General features: G+C 36.8%; 3 protein-coding genes across 3 annotated transcripts in view; 2 read left to right on the top strand and 1 right to left on the bottom strand.

Annotated features, from left to right (window-relative positions):
- The first annotated feature begins 349 nt into the window (after positions 1 to 349).
- Positions 350 to 3,708, top strand: LOC136852910 (perlucin-like). Its single transcript, XM_067127864.1, has 4 exons — positions 350 to 497; positions 1,255 to 1,534; positions 2,132 to 2,271; positions 2,737 to 3,708. Exons 1-4 carry the CDS (start codon positions 456 to 458, stop codon positions 2,854 to 2,856), a joined length of 582 nt encoding a protein of 193 aa, XP_066983965.1. The 5' UTR covers positions 350 to 455; the 3' UTR covers positions 2,857 to 3,708.
- Positions 3,709 to 10,195: 6,487 nt separating this feature from the next.
- LOC136852723 (uncharacterized) lies at positions 10,196 to 12,714 on the top strand. Its single transcript, XM_067127644.1, has 3 exons — positions 10,196 to 10,439; positions 10,976 to 11,286; positions 11,599 to 12,714. Exons 1-3 carry the CDS (start codon positions 10,293 to 10,295, stop codon positions 11,618 to 11,620), a joined length of 480 nt encoding a protein of 159 aa, XP_066983745.1. The 5' UTR covers positions 10,196 to 10,292; the 3' UTR covers positions 11,621 to 12,714.
- A 1,198-nt stretch (positions 12,715 to 13,912) lies between these two features.
- The window catches only part of LOC136852909 (uncharacterized), a 25,761-nt gene continuing 17,142 nt past the window's right edge, over positions 13,913 to 22,531 (bottom strand). The window contains exons 3-4 of the mRNA XM_067127863.1: positions 21,097 to 21,258; positions 13,913 to 18,040 (exon numbers count right to left, since the gene is read on the bottom strand). Of these exons, the coding sequence (XP_066983964.1) occupies positions 17,963 to 18,040; positions 21,097 to 21,258 (240 nt within the window). The 3' untranslated portion in view covers positions 13,913 to 17,962. The remainder of the gene's footprint in view (positions 18,041 to 21,096; positions 21,259 to 22,531) is intronic.

The raw sequence follows: 22,531 nt of genomic DNA, 5'->3' as shown, positions 1-22,531 counted from the left end.
CACACATATATATATATATATATATATATATATATATATATATATATATATATATATATATATATATATATGTGTGTGTGTGTGTGTGTGTGTGTGTGTGTGTGTGTGTGTGTGTGTATGTGTGAGTGTGCGCTTATATTAAGAGATCTTCCTACAAAAACACTCCAACTACCTGAACATGACATACCATCCAGGTGACATCTTCACAGCTCCACAGTCTGATAACACACACAACAGTAATGTAAGAACAAAGCCCCTTTAACATAGATAACCAAACCATAACATATGACGACCTTCCCAACCAACAAACTTTTAAATAGCAAGATTAAAAAAAAAAAAAAAGTCAATGGTGATTGTTGCTTAATGGCCGGGCGCTTTATAATGCAAGTGTGGGGTCAGAGACTGTTCTAGAGCGACTTCTGACTTCAGAGCAGTGACGACTGTTTGCATTCAAGATGCGGTTGGTGGCTGTCTTCCTGCTCGTGGCTCAAATTGCAGTAAGGCACTGTGCTGTATTCATATACACACACACACACACACACATATATTTAGGGAAATGAACACATGGAAACGTGTTTCACAGAGATAAATTTCTGACTCACCACGGCACCGAACCCTGGTCTTTCTAGTGGGAGTCCAGGGCATTTGTGCCCAAACTGGACTCTCACTAGAAAGGCCGGGGTTCGGTCCTGAGTCAGAAATTTCTATATATATATATATATATATATATATATATATATATATATATATATATATATATATATATATATATATATATATATATATATATATATATATATATATATACATATATATATATATATATATATATATATATATATATATATATATATATATATATATATATATATATATATATATATATATATATATATATATATATATAAAGAGAGAGAGAGAGAGAGAGAGAGAGAGAGAGAGAGAGAGAGAGAGAGAGGGCTCTATTTCTCCTCTCCACTCCAACTACTCCTCAAGGCAGCAGGAACATAACACCTCATTGTGACAATAAAATTGTTGAAATTCCTAATATTAAAATCTCGCTCCATGCCCAAACACTAGAATCTATTCTTGTAATCCTTCCTACGACGGGAACGGGTTAGGGGTCGATATAGGTTAGTTAGCTTTCGAAGAAAACAAATAATTGATTTCCTCTTCTTCCCACACTATATCAAACCCCAAGACACTAGGGCTGATCGAACATACTATTCATTGCAACTTTGTAATCACCTCCAGACGGGAGTTTTGGCTTCTCTTACATCTGACACAACCACGAGTAGTAGCACCCCAACGACCACGTATACGACAACCTGGCCTTATACCACCACAACGCCCAAGCCCAGCAAATGCGAGAGTCCTTTCGTCAAAATAGGAGCCCGCTGCGTCTTCGTGGAGCCATTCCTGGAGGGTCCTTGGCAGGAATCCAGGTACATGTGCCACGAATTAGACGCGGAATTGGCTGTCGTCGACGATTTCCAGTTTTACTACGACCTCCTCAAATTCATCAGAGGCGAAGGTAGGCCGGGAGAAACATAGTTCTCGGGATACTTCAGAGATCATCACATGGTTCCTCTTTCAATAATAACCTCCGTGGAATCCTAAATGCATAATTAGGACGAGGGAAGGAGAAAAAAAGGAATGTATATGTCTATGAAAATCCTTCAAAAATCCACAGGAGCTGCAGTAATGATATATAGGAGATATCATACATTGGAACTCGATTCTAAGATAGAAAATGCAAAAATGTTTTAGTTTAAATAGCCACAGTGCCCCCTTAACTTCTCGAATTCTTCACAGTTTTTGGATACGCTCGTCGCCACAAAGCCTTAGATCCAAATGTGGGAATATAGAGTAATTTCTGATGTCCAAAGCAGGAGTATCACGTGACCTCGTTCTGATGCTTAAGATGCATGTTCGAACCCCGCTACGGACGTCAGAATGACTGCATATTCTTGCATTTGGATCTAAGGCTTTGCAGCGGCAAGGTTACCCAAAAACTGCGAAGAATTCGAGAAGTTAAGAGGGTAATGTGGTTATTACAATTACATATGCATCTGATAAAGTGACCCACGTTTAACTCTCACAAACTCCTTCCTCTTCATTCTCTCCACAGGTATCGACCACGGGAGTTACTGGATCGGTGCCAATGACACGGAGACGGAGGGGAAGTGGGTCTGGGTGAACGGGGAGACTGTCGACTTTGGGAGTCCCTTCTGGGCCATAGGAAAGGATAATTACGGGTCCTATTACCTGGTGAGTTCATTGTTTAGTCTCTAAACACGTACACTACTTGGGAAGTTCGATGTTTAGTCTCTAAGAGTGTACACATTTTACACACACTCTTAAGCATGCACCTAAACACACACACATATATATATGTGTGTGTGTGCGTGTATAGATAGATAGATAGATAGAACTTTACGGTCTTCATAATAATAATAATAATAATAATAATAATAATAATAATAATAATAATAATAATAATAATAATAATAATAACAACCTTCCAAGTGTATAATTTACATTACTGGCTTTTTTTAAAAATTACAATCAAAGCTATGGCTGTTATTTCTCCAGTGAGTAATAATAATAATAATAATAATAATAATAATAATAATAATAATAATAATAATAATCTTTTAACTACCACTGCTAATTATACTAACACTGCAACTGCTTCTACTACTAATAATAATTATAATAATTTTTCTCCCGAAGGAGCCAAATGGAAAAACATCACAAAACTGCCTGATTCTGGATGTGGAGAGAGCCCTGTATTTTGACGACAGAGAATGCAAAGAGGAACACTACACCATTTGCGAGAAAAAACTCCAGTAAAAATAAAATAAGATAATATGACTATTCAGGCTTGTTCATGGTGAGGAGCCCGTGCTGGGTGACGAGGTAGTTGAAGTGTAATATGCGATAGTAATGTTTCTCAACTGAACAGTGATGTGAAGTAGTAATGTTTCTCAGTTGAAGTGCAATGTGCAGCAGCAAAGTTTCTTAGCTGAAGTGTAATATGCAGCAGTAATGTTTCTCAACTGAACAGTGATGTAAAGTAGTAATGTTTCTCAGTTGAAGTGTAATGTACAGTAATAATGTTTCTCAGTTGAAGTGTAATCTACAGTAGTAATGTTTCTCAGTTGAAGTGAATTGTTACAGCAGCGTTGTTTTTCAGTTAAAGTGTAATATGTAATAGTAATGTTTCTCAGCTGAACAGTAATGTGAAGCAGTAATGTTTCTCAGTTAAAATGTAATGCATAGTGGTAATGGTTCTCAGCTGAAATGTAATATTTAATAGCAAAGTTTCTCAGTCAAAAGTGTAATGTACAGTAGTAATGTTTCTCAGCTAAAGTGTTATATGAAGCATGTATAGTGTAATGCACAGTAGTAATGTTTCTCACTTAAAGTGTTACATGAAGTATGTATAAAATGACAATTATATCTACCAAAATAAGGTCATAATAATACATTATGTACTAAACAGCAGAATTACATCCTTCTAAATGTTAAACAGGATAATTTTATATACTAAAATACTCTACAGATTAGCAACATCAAAATGTAATAAAGCTAAGAGAAATATCTCCGCAGGATAGTAACTACAACAAATAACTGATAAGATCTATAGGGCAAGAAGGGCGTATTGTACACGGTCTGAATAAAGATAATTTTTATTATAGCAAAGTCTAGTTTTTTTAAATTGATTTACAAAGGTTATAAAATAAACTCGTATCTATGAGTGGATTCTACGTCTTCGAAGAGAGAGAGAGAGAGAGAGAGAGAGAGAGAGAGAGAGAGAGAGAGAGAGAGAGAGAGAGAGAGAGATTTAGAAGATTATATTTATAAAATTATATATATGTATATAATTATTTGTATGTATGTATGTATATATATACATATATATGTATATATATATATATATATATATATATATATATATATATATATATATATATATATATATATATATATATATATATAGAGAGAGAGAGAGAGAGAGAGAGAGAGAGAGAGAGAGAGAGAGAGAATTTATTTTATATATATATATATATATATATATATATATATATATATATATATATATATATATATATATATATATATATATATATATATATATATATATAGAGAGAGAGAGAGAGAGAGAGAGAGAGAGAGAGAGAGAGAGAGAGAGAGAGAGAGAGAGAGATACAATTTTCAACTGATCCACAAACACATTTTACTAATAAAACCAGAGAGAGAGAGAGAAAGAGAGAGAGAGAGATCCAATAATCGAACACAATTCACAGAAGCCGAGAGTTATAATTACGGCACAGATTTATATATATAAATTAAAATAATATTCACGCGCAGGCGCAATAATTCGCGGATTTCCACGCATCGCCAAACAAAAGAAAACTTTGATGCGGTTTCATCGCCAATTCGAATATCATGTAAGTGAGGCGCATTCTTTTTCAGCCATTAGTTTCTGGAATTTACGTACAATTATATTTACAGTTATATATACAAAGATATAGGCCAGGTGGGGAAGAGTTGCCATATGGCAAATATATCCTTTTTTAAAAAATTGTCGATTTATTTTGATTTTCCGTTCTCAAATCATACTAAAATAGCAATAATAGTAATAAAAATTATTTATTTAAATATTTACTTAAAAGACGAGTATCGGAGTAAAATAAAATGCAGAAAATTATATTTTTAGATTCATTAAATGACACAATATTCACAAACTGACAACTCACTTTTCCCCTCTTCATATGGAGTCGTTCGGTGCTACACAAATTCACGATCGTCAGTTGCATCGTGGACGCGACAATGAGAAGGTCCGTATCATATCTGTTTCCGGTGGCGGGTTGACTGAATTTTCGTGAGAATTTTTTTTGTTTGTTTCTTTGCTATTTGTTTGTGTTGGAATCGTACTGGAAATCTGAGTAAGTGATTTTTGGGAATCTTAATTTATCTTGGTTTTTTTGAAAATGTGGATGGGGTTTATTTTTTATAAAGTATGTTGTTGGTCTGATCGAAGTGAATTTTTAATTTTGAATGTTTTGTAATGTGGAGTAATAAATATGCAAATATATATATATATATATATATATATATATATATATATATACACACACACATATATACAGTATATGTATATATATATTTTATATATATATATATATATATATATATATATATATATATATATATATTATATATATAAATATATATATATATATATTTATATTATATAATTTTTATATAAATATTCACATATACATACATATATATATGTATTTATATACAAAAATTCATATATATATTATATTTATACACACATTTACAACTGCCGTGACGCCAATGTATAAAGAAATCAACAAACAAACAAACAAACACGCACACACACACAAAACAGACACAAACAGAAACAGAACCACACACACACACACACACACACAAAAGCAACCGGACTTCCCAAGCAATCACAATCACCGCGGCAACTAGTTCAAGAAGACGCTCAGTTCTTCCCACTGCCGATTTTCTCCGGGAGAAGGAATTCGGGAGTTGCGCGCGATTTCCCAGGCCCAGTTCACGTCTCGGGGGGATGGAACGCTCGAGAAGAAGATAGAAAATAATAATAATAATAATAATAATAATAATAATAATAATAATAATAATAATTGAGAGATCTCCGGTGGCTTTTACTTTGTATGATAAGTGTTTTAAATTTTTCTCTCTCTTTTGGCTTTGGTTAATGTAATTGTTTTTTTTTTTCTTTAACCTTGTTTTTTTGGGTTTTGTTTTTCTTTGCGTTTAATCTGATAAAGATTTTCCGTCGTTTCGACTGCGTTCAGTTTCGTGTGACGTGTACGAATGTATGGACAAATGCACATACATACTATATACACACACGCATACACGCCATGTTAGGGTGTGCATGTTTTGGTAATTTTGATAATCACGCAATACAAAGTGAAAGTGTATATAAGTGTATGTGTCTCTCCATACTTATTTATTGTTATATATATATATATATATATATATATATATATATATATATATATATATATATATATATATATATATATGTATATATATAGACCTATATATATATATACACACACTTTTTCTGTCTATCTATTAATTATTCAAAATATATTGTGAAGTCTTTACCGATAATAATAAATTTTTAATCGGAATTTCAGAGAGAGAGAGAGAGAGAGAGAGAGAGAGAGAGAGAGAGAGAGAGAGAGATAAAACCTCACTGACCCAACAGCTGAACTATAAACATCGCCGCTACGTTGTTCTTGTTGTTTTTATGTTGTTGTTTTTGTTATTCGCGCGGTTTTGTTTCTCCGTCTGACACATGCGCAGTAGACGAGTCCCAGATGTCATTGGTTAATGAGCCTAAAGGTGCCCTTCCACTGGGCCGGCTGAAACGACTACAGCCGCCCGGCTACAGCCGGCCGGCTGTAGAAACAGACTCCTACAGTGCTATTATTATGTACCCCTTTCCAATGACCCGTCTACAGCCGGTCTGTCGGCCAGGCTGCCCACCTCCCGACTCGAAGCCGGCTGGGCAGCACTCCTCTCCGAGCAGTCCAGCCGGCAGGTCGGTACGATTTTTTGCGTTTCTTAAAGTAGTGTTGTTTTTCCAGTTTCGATTTGTGATGGATGATTTGAAATTAATAGAATTAGAGAGTAAGCATAAATGTTTGTACGATTCCAAAGATCAGTATTTACTCGGAAGAATTTTCTAAATATATATTCGTCCTTTAAAAGGTGTCTTTCAATCAATATCTTTGACATCCTTGTTCTTTTCGAGATGTGAAAAGTTCTTGTGGAGATGTTTTCTAACTCTGTTGCATCACTAAACAACATTCTTCTTCTTCTTCCTCTTCCGCCAAGAGGTATTTACGTCCTCACTTGCATGTGCCATTATTGAAACTGACTCCACACCGGCCACAGTCGTTGTAATGGAATCTGTATCGACGGCTATAGCCCATCCAGTTATAGCCGTCGATTGGCTGTAGTCGTTTCAACCGGCCCAGCGGAAGGGCACCTTAAGTCTTATATCTTTTTTATTTTTATTTTTTGTAGAATTACTTACATATTAAGTAGTAAATTTCATGTAGGATCTATAGAATTGTTAAATTCAACATTAATCTTTAATTTGCTTTAGGCCTACCTTTGTATTTATCAATTTATAAGCACATATAGGTCTATACTTGTGCACACGTGTATGTGAATGCGCATGCGCACACGGTGTAACTTGGCTTACCCTGACAACGTACTATATATAATGACTGATATTATGTTTCAGATTGCAGGGAATTTGCTAAAAATAAGATAATCCCCCTGCCATTGCAAATTACATTACAACTACCATTTGTCAGGTCGTCAGAGATGAGAGGTGTACAGTAGGCCTATGCTAAAACTATTCAAAAATGTATTTACATTTATTACTGATTGTGTACTTTGTGCTTACAAAACTATGTTTTTTTCAGTAACTTTAGGCTGTATTTGTTTATCGACTGGCTTATCAAGTGTTATATATATCTCTCTAAACATATACATACAAATATACTGTATATAGAAAAAAAAACATAGTTTTGCCCATATATATATATATATATATATATATATATATATATATATATATATATATATATATATATATATATATATATATATATATATATATTCCTGCCACATCCATCACTAGACCTTTCCCACCAACAGTCAGACAGTTATAACCGTAAACGTTTCGTTTTTCATGCAAAGTGCAAAGACCCCTTCGACTTAGACAGTCTCTCTCTCTCTCTCTCTCTCTCTCTCTCTCTCTCTCTCTCTCTCTCTCTCTCTCTCTCTCTCTCATCCGTCACGTGACACCAAACGAGAGATATTTTACCATAAAGACCGTTAGAACATCTTCAAAGACGGTTAATTATCATTGACTCGGTTGAGCGTCTGCGCAGCAAGATAAGGACGTGCAAAGTCGTCCTGTGAACTCGTCCAAAGTCGTTCTATGGTGGTTACCCGAGTGGATAAACGAAAGCAATTTGGACTTTCATCTTGGTGTCCTTATGCAGCCCAGCCCCGAGTGGGTGGGGAGAGGAAATGAAAGGCGGAAATGCTTCCCGAAGAGGCGAGACGCATACATTAAGACAAAGCGGAATAAAATTTGGAATAAATTAGACTAAGTTTACGCAAGTTCTCACTTGCCGTCTTTGTCTGCCGCTCACGAACCGCCCTTTGCTTATTAACGAATAACGGCCGAAAATTTTCGCAAAACGAGGAAAATCTCGCAGCTGTCGTATTGTAAATTTCATTCTTTTGATGCCTGTCAAGGCAATGGAAGCCTAGCTTACAAACCCGCTACAGTACGCGTCAAAATAGAAGTATAGGCATATTTGTAAGATTTTTCTCCATTGAAAAATAGGGTAGGGGAAATCCCCTAGACCTACACGACAGAATCTAGGAATATATTTTTTTAATTCAGGGGAAGAATAGCATATTATTCCAAAGCATGCAAAAGCACAGATAACAAGATAATGAATGCAATTAACCTGAAATCACTTTCCCCTCGGTGAAACACAGGGGGAGTTTTATCTAATTCGCCGAAGCTTTCGTTTCTCTCATGACCACCCGTCATTAGTACGAGAGAAATCTCAATTAGTTTTATCTCTGCGCAGTGCGAAGTTTCTATATCGTGGAAAAATGGAAAATGATAGGGTGATAATTATCTGTGCTCTCTCTCTCTCTCTCTCTCTCTGCTCTCGCTTTCACTTAGTCTATCGGACAAAATATGATATTTAAATGACAATTCAGCGTCTATATATAATTTCTCTGTAAAAATCAGAAGAGTGATTGAAATTTTAATCCACTCTAAAATATATTTTAACATTTTAATCCACTGTTAAATATATTTTAACAATTATCGCAAAAATTCCCATATATCTGGGGTGGCGGGGGGGAATTCCACATCCCTAGACCTACGAAGCATATAAATTTCCCTAGACTCATCAGAACAGACCCCCAAATCTGGCCAGAAATACCTCGTAAGCCTAAACATCTGTCAGTTACCCGAGTGACCGCAAGAGGTCATGTTGACGATCCTTCTGCCTCTTCTTCTTCTTCTTCTTCTTCTTCTTCTTCTTCTTCTTCTTCTTCTTCTTCTTCTTCTTCTTCCCAGATGCTACAGTACTACGACGACAGCGATCCGGTCTACTTAAGGCCGTAAATCTTTTTGTTTACGATCATTTCTTATTAGGGGGAACGAGGGAGGCGAACCGGGTTGTTAAAATTCGGCCTAATGGGGCGGCGGCGGAGGAGGAACATATGGAGAGAGACAAGCGAGTCTAATTGCTTATAGGAAGTTGCTCATTGCCGGCGGATTAGCGGTACATTCATGAGTCTATGGTATGGAGGGTTGGAGACTGTCACACTTGTTTGTTTGTTTGGCTTCTCTATGAACGAAATGTCTTTTAAAGTGTCTTCTAAATTGAACAGATTTAAAACAGCTACTCACCAACAATAGTGTTCCATTTCTTGGTTCTAAATTGGGCTGGTAAAGAGTTGCTTAGTAAATGCACCATCATCATTAGGCCTACCTGTCACGACGTAGAGAATAATTACTTTAAATCCACAAAAAAATATTCTTACAATAAAGTTACACACACACAGATCTATATATATATATATATATATATATATATATATATATATATATACATATATATATATATATATATATATATATATATATACATATATACATTATACATATATATATATATATATATATATATATATATATATATATATATATATATATATATATATATATATATATATATATAGCTTTTTTTACACTAACAGGGTACAAAGTGTGCAAGGTATCACAGAAAAAAAGTGCAATTTTGGCATGGGTAAGGCGCTAATTACCCTTTTCCCATCTTTGTTCTGCCATTTTTTTTTATCCCTAGGGACAAGACATTGCATGGGAAAGCCATAATATCAGTAAATATAAATAAAAAACATATATGGTTTAGAAATACTTTAAAATATTTATTCCAAGTGAACTCAACACTCAGTTACTTGGTGTGAAAGCTTGAAGTAAACACTTAATTGCTTGGTGTGAAGACTTATCTTTCTGACAGAATTCGTTCCATTCCAGACTACAGAGAATACTGTGGGCAACGGCTGTTGCGTGGGCGGTGTTTTCCCGTCCCATACGTGGCCAAGAGGGGGAGGAGGAGGAGGAGGATGTGGAAGATATGATGGCCCTGGAGAGCAATTCGGACCTCTTAATGGCGGCTGTGCCGGCTGCCCCTAGACTAGAAGATGGCAGCTTGGCTCCAGAACACAGAGCTCACACTTACCCAAGATACAATGTTAGGAGGAGACAGTTCGAAGAAGCTCAAGTGAGTCTTTGGCCCATTATCATTATCATTATTATTACTGTATTGTTATTTCTATTATTATTATTAATCATAAAACAGCTGAACAAGACTGCATAGTCCTAGCCCTATACAGATGAGACTGTCCCAAAAGATTTGTTCTTAAAATTAGAGGTAAAAATCTCAGATGAGTCATCTTACAACTAGCTGGACAGCTAGGCTAGAGGAGCCCTAAAGGAACTGATGAAAAGTAAACGGCAGTGAGCAACAAGGCTGGATGCCACACGGACACTGCAGAGAGAACCTATAGTACTGTCCGTGATGGTAATAATTCAAGAAATTACCCTGTCCCTAATATAGCATTTGTAGTCTCAAGTTTTTTTTCAAATCAGGATTAAGCTCACTAAAAGGTAGTCTCCTTGAAAGGAAGAATTTTGACCAAAATTAAGGTCACAAAAAAGTAGAATGTTAACCCAAATATACTAAGGTCACTGAACAGTACAATTTTGATCAATAAGGACATTAGCAGGTAGAGAACTGATGCAAATCCTACCTTTCAGTCTGGACACAATTTAGTGTTGCCTCCAGCAAGGAACCCCATGACGCCTTTAGCAACTCTGGGCCAGCAGATCGGAGAGTACATGAGGAGAATAGGAGACTACTTCTACTGGTTCGTCTCTGGCAACCCACCGGTCACCCTCAGGAGAGTCAACGGAAGGCCACAGAAACCTGGCCTTCCACCAATCAGGAGGAACATCTTCCAGAGAAAGAAGCCGACGAGGAACAAGAAACTCACGCAACGCCGGCTGCCTCCTCCACCACAGAAGAAGTTCGCCAGGAGGACGCAGAAGATTGCGTTCTTGGCACACAGGTATGTGCGAGGTTCAGTGATTCCTAGTTCTGTTTTGTTGCAGGTCTGATGACTTGAAAGATGGCGTTATTCCATGTTACAGCCTCATACTTCCAGTGGCATCTTTGTCCGAGGGGTATTCTGCGTTAAGTTAACTTTTTCAGCCTAGTCTGTACTGTGATCTTACAGAAACCTTGCTCGGGGATTTTGGTATGAAATGATTCGCAGTAATGACCAATGTTTTTAGTGTTTTATCTGAAATTTACGTTGCAGCTTTGTGAACTGCCATGACGACTTAAAATCACAGAATGTAAAATTATCTTTATTTCACAGGCCAATAGACCCCTCAGCGTAAAAACAGAGGTGTTGGAATCCACTTGAAAAAAGAAAGGAAAGCAGAGGACTGCAGATCAGTTGTGTTATCCCTCGTCTTGAAGCAAGGAAGCCCCCAGTTCAGGTCTTGCTTCTCTTTAGAAATTTACACATAGGAAATTCATCTATACTGGTATTTCTTCTGGTGAGAAAAGACGCGTTTCTTATTTTTTTGGGGGGTGTCAGATAACCATTTTTTCTTAATAGTTACAGCAGATTCTGGTGGGCAAATAGTCCTACTCTGGGTTACTATACTGAACTGGGTTTTGGACATTCATACATGAAATTTTTTTTAGCCATGTGCCAAGGGGCCAACTAGACAGCTTGTTACAACAAGCATGTGTATTCTGTGCTTAGTTTCCAGTACAATAATGGTACTGTACTGAAGCATGTCAAGATATTCTGTGGCTTGTTTACAGCGCAGCAGAGTATTGCAGAGAGCTAAGAGGTTTATCTCTGAGGTTACTGAAATGCTTAGCCACTCTGAGCAACAAGTCAGGGCAACCTATATATCAGATTTGCAAACTGTCTTGTTTAATTAGATGTTCTGGTAGTTCATCACTACAATAATGTTAATTGTTACCATTGTTTGTTAGTTTTATCTGTAATTTAAGTAATTTAGAGATTTTTTGTGATATTGTGCACCAACGAACACACATGGCATTAGATGACGCAACCGTACAAAATTTCACGCACTGTTATAGTCTTAGATTTATTGAAATAAAAATGAATACGGAATATATTTAATTTTTCTTAGAAGTGTCTCCCAAGATAAGGTCTGTACAATCCTTGGTATACAATCTATTGTTGTAAAACATTATGTTTCAGCATTCTCAAATGCTACTGTCTAGGAATTGGGTCATTTTTTATTACTGAAACTTCATCAATTTATAACATGACGTTGTTCATGCAATCAGGTGCAAATGTCATTTTGTTACTTTTCTTATGAATGTGCTCGTGGTTCATAATAATGGTAATAATTCAAAAGGGGTTTCATTTCTAAATGAAAACTAGATTTGAAAAGGCTTCCAGGTATATTTCTAACTTTGACCACTGTAGTAAAATACGAGCAAACTATCTTGGATTTAATTTCTATAATTATCACTGGCTTTACTATAAGATACTTTTCAATAACAATAATAATACCTACTGCCATACTATTCCAACATAAATGCATATTTCTTAATTACATTCCTAGTAAAGATCATCTTGGTACAACTAGCTATGCACACACAGGTGGTGTTGATTTTCAACCATTTATTTTACTCCATATGTGTGTATAGAATGCCTGGTCATGCGCTGCCATCAGAGGGCCTTGTTCCTTCCTTCAATTGTTTGTTTACGTGGAGGCGTTCACTGTCAATTTTTTCACGGAAAATTTCATTAGGACAGGATAATGCAAACTTTACCTTAGTTGCGAGGCCTGACTCCCGCCAGTCGCTGACCTGGGACAGGTTACTGCCAGGTCAGGGCACATCGCACTAAGTTAGGTTAGGTAGGTAAGATCTAGTTAGGTCAGGGCCTGGCATTAAAGGAAAGACTATATCCATTTGTGTATGAGGAACCTGTCCTGGTCGACGACTGGCGGGAACCAGGCCGCGCAACTGAAGTAAAGTTTTATGTTGGGGTTTGTACCTAAATACCAAAGAGGTTTTCGAAGCACAAATACGAAAACTGAAAGCTTAGGAGAAAAAAAATTGATTTTGGTGTATTCACAAGTTCAGCTTACAACAGTTCCACAGTACTTTGACCAGAGTATCTGTTGGGAACCTAACCTGACATTTTAAGTACAACCATGACTACCTGCTATTCAATATCCAAAGAGGCAGACTCACAACCTTTACAAGCATATATAGCTTACCGAAAAAGCACATCTTTCTTGTTTGCTGAACAACCTCACTACCATTAATCCACTGGTCACAATCAACAAATCTATGTGCACACAACAGCAGTACAGTACTACAGCGCCCACACCTGAGTGTCTAACTGGTCTACCTTTTCATAGATGCTTAACCAAAACTATTGGGCCACTCTGGTAATTCTGCTCCATTTCAATCACATCATCCAGTCTGTGCAAACTATCTCGGAAAGACTATTAAGATTACTTGCTACAAAATCATACATAATTAATACCATGCAAATACATATTTGCTTTTTTGTAGAACTCTGGTGCTTTCTAAGACAATTCAAGTAGCCTATATTCCTTCAAAACTCTACTTTTCTGAGCCACTTACTGTTGCCACAAGGTTGGAAGAGGAACATTCACAACACCAGCAAGTTTTATGTGCAATTTATTATCAAAATGCTTATAAATATAATAACAATTATGACAAATAAATAACTAAATAAATATATATAACAAAAACTACAGGGGCAGAAAGCCTGTAAGGAACTACACACACTTGAACAACTTATACACTACAGCGAGTTACAGAATTACTTAAGGTACAAAGTAAAGATGAACTTACCGAGTCAAGTACTACAAAAATATATTGATTTTAAAGAGGCCTGTGTCGGATAAAAACGCTAATGTATAAAAATAGACAGCCATACCTGATTTTTTTTATATCACGGAAGTTATTTTAAAATAATAACTACTTATCAACATCTACTGGGTTATTTACCATACTACAAGACAAAAACAAGATGGCGCTCTAATAATTTTACTCTTAACTGAGGTCCACCATCTGAGTTTCCTATTGCACTAGAAGGTTCTCTGAGAATCATTACACTTACTGAGGTCCACCATCTGAGTTTTCTGTTGCATTAGAAGGTTCTCTGGGAACCAGCTTTAGCTCTCTTCTACTCAACTGAGTTCACTTGAACATTACTTTTGGTCTGATATATCCTCTCTGGTCCATAACTGAAATTTTGCTGAAACTGGCTGCTCGCTTCGTAACCGTCGCCTATGTGACTGTAACTGCTGGTATGATCATCTACAACCTGAATGTTGTTGGAACCAGCACTCACTTGGTAACCCTCTTTTGGACCCAGCATTCCAGCGGGGTATGACATCCCCGGCACCATCATGGATTCAGGAAGCACTACATCTTCGACCGTCTTAGGCGGGAACTTGTATATTGCCAAAATGGCCCCAAAGGTGCTGAAAAGGCTGTAGCAGATCAAAATAAACAAGAACAAGAGCGAATACTGCGCAGTGTTGGCAGGGACGTTGCTGTTCAGCGTAAGTCCTCTCGCCATCTCCCCATCTTGTCCTTCCGTGTGAAGAGGCTGATTGTCAGAGGCACCTGCTAGGCGAAGGGTTTCTTCTGCGAAACTCCTCGCTCTCTGGAAGACCCAGCCAGCCGCAGAGTACCCAAAAGCCCTGGCCACATCTTTGCCGTCTTGACTGTAAGTTTCTGGACTTTGGGTGCCATTCTGCAAATCCCACAGACACATACAGAAGGGGTAAGGTGTGGAAAGGAAAAATAAGTGGTTAGTAAAAGCGATTATGATTTGTACATTGCTCCGGTGGAAATTTTGAGAAACTGAAGAGAACTGGTAAAATGTTAAAAGTATCTACACAACAAATGTTTAGTTATTAGTAACCAAAGCCGTGAGTCACAATGATTCAGTATCTGCAAGAGAGTTACAGCTGAAAACTAATAAACAAATGCCAGATTATGTCACCAAGACACGTACTGAGACAACTTCACTCACACATTAAAAACCAATAGTTTGCTTATTCAACATCTCACACGCATTCAGATACACCAACCTCTGATTCTGTACCAACCAAACTCTGAAGCATGACTTTTCTTCTTTTCTTCATTTATCTTTTATTCTAAATTCAAACTGTTTTTGCTTCTGATAGAAACAAAGCTCACGATTTAGCAAAGGGATCCCACTGATAAAAAAAAAGGGTTAAAAGTGACTCCCTTCCACGAACAAATTTAACTGAAAATCAGTGGAAGGTATAAGAATCAGAGATGGTTAAAATTTTAAGAGATGCCACAAAGCAAAAGCATCAACAGAAATGTTAAAGATTTTGTAAAAAATAAACAACAAATAGGTAACCAAACAGACAAAAACAGAAGAATGCCTGAAACAAATACTGTATATACACACAACTGTATGTAGATTAGAGGTATCTACAATTTATGCCAACAAATTTAGGAACTAATGAGTGTTATATAACTAATAAGCCTGTATCAGGTAGCAGAGGGGAGTTGTATTTACAATTTTTAGTGTTTGAAGCCATCAACACCAAAAGATTTTATATTTACAGAGTTCTGTACTCAATTACAGCTACATCAATAGATTAGGAAGGCTACCACACTTCATCAATGTAAATTAATTGGTAATACCAATACGGTAAGTACCTGAAAGCTTAGGGACAATGCCACTCAAGGTATCTAAAGTTCTACGACGCAAGCAGATGGCACTCTAATCATTACCATGCAAAGTAGTAAGGATTACACTTACAAGGTGTTTACTCTCTTAGTTTCATGTCACATGAGCCCAATGTGATTTGGGGGTTCTTTGAGGAATATATTTTACCTCGTGTCATCTATCCAATCTGATACACTTGGAAATGTGTTCCGGTCGGGTAGTTTCCCTGTGGTAGATAAAAGGCGCTTGGCTGGTAAGATACACCCCCTTCAGGGCCCTCAGTCATCTGACTGTAACTGCTCATAAGATGGGTCACAGGAATGTTCATTTGGTAACCATCTGCTTCGTAGCTACCCATTAAATCTGAATCAGTGCTCGTTTGGTAGCCATCTTCCATCCCCATCATTTCTGGTGGTTTTCATCATTTCAGGCATTTCATCTGAGGCAGGGTTCATCTCTTCGGCTGGTTTTGGTGGGAACTTCAGTCTTGGCAAAATGGCACCAAGGATGCTGAAGACGGTAAAAGTCATCAGCAAACTCCAGTACACCCAGGAATACATTGCAACGGAGGAGCTGACGTGGCTGTTCAGTGTTAATCTTACTGGAATCTCCTTCTCTGAACTTTCAGTGGGTAAAGGCTCACTGCCTGGAATAACTACAGGACTCAAAGTGTCTTCCACGAAGCTTTTAGCTCTCCAGAAGATCCAGTCACTTACAAAGTACCCAAGAGCCCTAGCAACACCATTACTATCTCCAGTTTTCATCTCACCTTTTGGGATGTCAGTCTGCAAAGCCCACAAATACAGCCAAGGGAAAAGTATGCGAAAAATAAAACTGAATGTTAATTGTGGGCAATCTTATGCTATAGATAACTTCAGAAGATATCTCTGAAGAACAATGTAAAGCTATGATTATTGTTGAATTTATGAATCAATTGACATTAACAGCCACAGGCATATTTTAATTGAGAATTTTTAAAGGTGCAACCATAGGATTTCTGAAAACCTAAAAGGAAGTGCCAATTCATGTACAGACTGGTCAGCTCACACATTATTCAACACTGTTTGGGTAACACTTGAGTAAACGCATCTCTGATGACGCAACAACCAAACTCACATGTGTGATTCCATTTCCATAGCTTTGAAGTTTCAGTGCCATTGAATCTTGCACCCTAGAAACCAAAGTTCACAATTACCAAAGGTGTCATGCTGTCAGAGGGGATCTAAGTGCTTTCCACAAACCATATGATAATAGTCAAGAGATTTCAGGCCCATCACTAGGAAGAAAATGGATGTTGTTGGAATTAGGAAAGTTGACATTTGAGAAATGCCACTGAAGTAAGAGTATCTTAGAGCAATGTAGCAATGACGGAAGTCGCGAAAGGTTTTCTTAGGATCAGTTAAAACACTGCAGGTCCCTGTGTCTGCCAGTGCAAAGTCATGTCCAGTCATTTCTGGAAAATGTTCTTGTCCCGAAACCTCCAAACCCTGTTAACAAGTAAGTGACCATTATCAGAAGAGGTTCTAGTTAAAAGCTTCCACAGCCATCTCCAGATTTCTTATGATCTGTGTGATTGACAACAGACTTAAATGAATCTTTAAATAAAGCATTTGGAGTTTTATGGCTATCTGAATTGAATAAAGATTCATTATTGGCTATCTGAATTGAAGAAAGATTCATTACATCTTTTAAGCAGTGCTATTCATAGGACCCTCAAGACTGGCGAAAATTTTTCTGAGTATGGCAGAGTATATAAGTTGATTTACAGGTCTTGTAAGTAACTGAGCATACGCAAGCTCGCGTATAGAAACGCTGTCCCGTCTCGGAACAACTGACATCCTATGACAAAACTGTGCATATATGTGGGTGCGAGTGTGTGTGTGTGCGTAGACAGGCTTTACTGTATCTGTTTAAATATAGGGGTAACTCATACCATAGAGGCCTAGGCTACAGAAAGAAAGCCCCTGACGAGTCTGTTTATGGGAGAGGAGTCTCAGTCCATTAGAGACTCCACGTAATGGATGGCTCGGGAGAGTACACTCCTCACGAAAACAGCTGTCCGCTCCTGAGCCTGTCGAGAAAAACAATGCGATATCAGAATATACTCTCGAGTTTTCCTTCTTGGAATGAGAACATCACTTCTTTTGGGTGTCTGGTCTAGTCAAGGGAGTTATCTCGAAGGGTCCGTCCACTCTACAGTACAACATGTCACAAACACAGGTCGGTAACTTGTCACAAACACAAGTCGGTAACTTATCTAAAACACACTCGTCACAAAAGAGTTGTGTTATCATGGTTTCATGTCACTGCTCTGGCCAAGGGGAGTTTTGTTTGAACAGTCAAGGAAGTGAGATACATTGTAAACAAACCGAAAACGAAAGAGTGCCTCTTGGTATTTGCTTCTGACAAGTTGTTTAGATATCCTGTTGAAAAACCACCAACGAAACGATACACAAAGGGCGATTAAGTACAAAGTAAAGAAGCACAACAACAAAAGAGGCCTGTGTAATAATACTCTGGTGAGGGAATTTGATCTGAAAGTCTTGGATTAAGAGAAGTTCTGTCAAGTAAAGCAGTTCCAGTATTTATCAATATTGAAGTTTTTTTTTTTATTTTAGAAGTTTTTAAAAATGAATATTTTAGTTTATATGGTATGTTAACTTTAAAAAGCTTGGTTTTAGTTAGGAATTTAATTATAAAAGATAACATTAGGGCTCATTAGAAATTTAAGTGCTAAAGTCCAATATTTCTACGAGGAGTTCTGCTGTACATATCAGCTGACTTGTTGGCCATAAATCTTAAACTGTAAAAATTAATGTACGTGTTACTCAAGGCTTCAAGTGGAAACATTGTTGGTGTTGTATAGTGAGTAAAATGTTTTTCAGCTCAAGAACTTTCCTAAAAATATGCCTTTGTTTACTGTCAAGATCAGTCCTAGAATTCATGAACAAAAATTATGTTAACAGAATCAGCCAAAAGTTCGTAATGGTATTTGGGTTACCCAAAATAGGTAGCTCTCAAGCTTTGACCAACGGAGGGGACTTGGTTTTCTGTAAACCGAGGATTTTACACGGTATTGTTAAAGATTGTGACATACGGAAATAATTCTGAAATTCAAATTCTCATTACAGGAAATCTTAATTGCAGGGATACTGGATCTCTCTTCTTCTGGAGAACTTAATTGGGAAACTGGGTGAATTTTGTTTCTTTAAGGGGCATTTTAAAGAGGAGGTCTGTTTCTTTTTTTGTGAAGAACAGAGTGGAAAACTTGGAGGAGCTCATTTCTCTATCAATGGCATTTTGTGAAACAACAAGCTAGAAAAAGTACAGAGTAAGTAACGGGACCAAAAAGACGGGACCCCAATGATTTGATCTAAACCAGCCCTGTACGAAAAAATGAAATTGATGAGACAGGCACAAGAAAGGGGCTCTACCCTCGACGAAAACGACAGACTCGCCTCTGGAAAAACGGAAGGCTACAGAATTTAAAGGAAAATGGAGTATGGGGTAGGATTCACAGCTCTGATGTAAAAAGTAAAAAAAAAATAGAGCTCAGTCGAAAAGGAAAGATTTTTTTTGTTCTAAGATGATATCCCAAAAGACGGTTGGTAGACATTTTGTTCCATTGTTGGAATTTTTATGCATTCTACAAGACAATGAATACTGAGGCTCATGAAGACTTATAATGCTCTAATCTAATATTCTTCTTAGAAATCTTTCACTTATCTGATTATTGAAGGAACCAAAGATAAAATAATTAATTTAGGTTTTCAAATGCCTGATCTTCTAATTCAGAAAGTCCAACAACAGAAAGTTTATGATATGAGAACATGTATGAATGTATCATGTATACAATATGCTCATTTCATCTAAAATGTATACAGCTACCCTTGCTAATGTACTACAAGAGTGCCAATATATAAGTAAGAATGTCAAGACATATCCTAAGATTGAGAAAAATTTGAATAACAAGTGAGATGTTCTGAAAATATCAGGTTTTGTGTGAGTGTGTGTGCGTGTGTTTGTGTGCACGCTAGTGTCTATAAATATGTGTGTGAGTCTATGTGTGTTAACCTATGCTTTCATACTTAAAGATAAAGGAGAAACTGATAACTTAAAAGCCGGAAATTAGATTTGACAGACTCAGAATCTACGGTAGCATGACCAAACTAAAAAGGAAATTTGAAAATGGAATAACACATAAATTTCTCAAAGCTAATAAATAGTAAGATAACTGTTCTCAATATTCTGTCACGAATGATGTCACTGTGATGTCTACAGTTACCTGTTTGGTCCAACTGCAAATAGCAATTATGATTAGACATAATTAGTAATATTAATAAGCAAATTAACGATAACAACACTTGTAGTAATAATACTGATGGTCTTAATAGTACCACTCTCCTCTCTCTCTCTCTCTCTCTCTCTCTCTCTCTCTCTCTCTCTCTCTCTCTCAAAAAACAATCGGAATTTGAAATAGAGCAACTGAAGCCGTTTATACAGGATTAAATAATATATAGACTTACTCTCTCTCTCTCTGTCTCTCTCTCTCTCTCTCTCTCTCTCTCTCTCTCTCTCTCTCTCAAAAACAAAACAATCGAAATTCAAATGGAGTCACTGAAGCAGTTTATAATAGGATTAAATAATGTATAGACATGTACTCTTGCTCACTCTCTCTCTCTCTCACTCAATAAAAGAAATGAATACTTATAGTATTTTCTCTCTCTTACACATAAGCTCAGACAGCTTAATAATTTTTGGATAATCTCTAGCTCATATTTTTACATACGTGCACAAAGGACGTTGCAGAGAACTAATGAAATTTCTCTCTCTCTCTCTCTCTCTCTCTCTAAAAAGGACTCTCTTCTCCTCTCTCTCTCTCTCTCTCTCTCTCTCTCTCTTATAGGATTTCCTCAACGGTACTCTCTCTCTCTCTCTCTCTCTCTCTCTCTCTCTTTCTCTCGGTACTCTCTCTCTCTCTCTCTCTCTCTCACAAACACATACACACAAAAGATTCCTTAAATAAACAGCCCTCTTTCTCCCCAAAAAGGATCCTCAGACAGCAACTCTCTCTCTCTCTCTCTCTCTCTCTCTCTCTCTCAGAAGGATTCTTCAAAGGGTACTCACAGGATGGACGTAAGGCCCGCCGACCTTAGGTTCCTTGGCGTCTGGAGCCAAGTAATCCATGACTCCGTTGAGGAGGCGACGCACCATGCCCCTCCAGTCGTAATCCCGGATTGGGTAGACGTAATCCGTCATGATCCTTTCCAGGAATCCTTGAGATTGTGGCTGGGGGATTTAAAAGAGGATTTAATTAGGGATTTAAGGTAAAAAAAAGTTAATTTCGCCTTTAAAGGGGGACTGAGTTTAGGTTAATGGAATCGAGGTTTTACTGGAAGGCGACTGAGACTGAGGTTAAAGGGATTGTGTCTAGTTTCCAGGAATCCTTGAGATTGTGGCTGGGGGATTTAAAAGAGGATTTAATTAAGGATTTAAGGTAAAAAAAATTTTAATTTCACCTTTAAAGGGGACTTAGTTTAGGTTAATGGTATTGAGATTTTACTGGAAGGCGACTGAGACTCCAGTTAAAGGGATTGTGTCTAGAAATTTTTAGGATACCCTTAGAGGTCCTCTCACGAAGGATACTCATAGGATCACGATGACCAACTCCTTAATCAAAGGGTCACTCTGAAAAGGATCTCCCAAAATCAGGTAAGTGGTAACCACCCGCCTCCTTTAAAAAAAATAGTAAAGGTTTACAAACTTCGAAAACATTTGAAGGAATTATGTACCTCTGTGGCATCCTTGACCTGAGTGCCTTAAAGGATTACCTTAAAACACTTTTTAAAAATTTACTTTAAGGCTTATTTTTCATTTTATGCCTTCCTTGCCTTGGAAACATTCAAATATTTCCTAAAAAATCCTTTAGAAATATATTCAAAGGTACCAGGCAATTCCCTTGGATGAAAAATCTTAAGGACTTCTTCAAAAAGTCTTTAGAAATATACTTAAAGGTACCAAGCAATTTCCCTGCCTAAAAAACACTAAAGACTCCTTAAAAAAACCCCTTTAGACATATACTGAAAGGTACCAAGAAATCCCTTGCCTAAAAACCACGAAAGACTCCTTAAAAAACCCTTTAGAAATATACTTAAAGGTACCAAGCAATTCCTCTGTCTGAAAAACACTAAAGACTCTTTAAAAATCCTTTAGACATATACTTAAAGGTAGCAAGCAATTCCCTTGCCTAAAAAACCTTAAAAGCTACTTAAAAAACCCTTTAGACATATACTTAAAGGTACCAATAAAATTTCCTTGCCTATAAAACACTAAAGACTCCTTAAAAAACTTTTAAGACATACTTAAAGGTACCTAGCAATTCCCTTACCTAAAAACACTAAAGACTCCTTAAAAAAATCCTTTAGACATATACTTGAAGGTACCAAGCAATTCTCTTGCCTAAAAAACACTAAAGACTCCTTAAAAAAATCCTTTAGACATATACTTAAAGGTACCATGCAATTCCCTTGCCTAAAAAACCTTTACATATACTTAAAGGTAC

This window comes from Macrobrachium rosenbergii, chromosome 26 (assembly GCF_040412425.1).
Source record: "Macrobrachium rosenbergii isolate ZJJX-2024 chromosome 26, ASM4041242v1, whole genome shotgun sequence".
Taxonomy (NCBI): Eukaryota; Metazoa; Arthropoda; class Malacostraca; order Decapoda; family Palaemonidae; genus Macrobrachium; species Macrobrachium rosenbergii.
This window is presented reverse-complemented; position numbering and strand designations above follow the sequence as displayed.

Coding starts and splice junctions, on each gene's coding strand:
- LOC136852723 (XM_067127644.1), top strand. CDS start 10,293: ATGATGGCCCTGGAGAGCAATTCGGACCTCTTAATGGCGGCTGTGCCG. Junction 10,440..10,975: donor GACAGTTCGAAGAAGCTCAA/GTGAGTCTTTGG, acceptor CCTACCTTTCAG/TCTGGACACAATTTAGTGTT. Junction 11,287..11,598: donor ATTGCGTTCTTGGCACACAG/GTATGTGCGAGG, acceptor TTTATTTCACAG/GCCAATAGACCCCTCAGCGT.
- LOC136852910 (XM_067127864.1), top strand. CDS start 456: ATGCGGTTGGTGGCTGTCTTCCTGCTCGTGGCTCAAATTGCA. Junction 498..1,254: donor TGCTCGTGGCTCAAATTGCA/GTAAGGCACTGT, acceptor AATCACCTCCAG/ACGGGAGTTTTGGCTTCTCT. Junction 2,272..2,736: donor ATTACGGGTCCTATTACCTG/GTGAGTTCATTG, acceptor TTTCTCCCGAAG/GAGCCAAATGGAAAAACATC.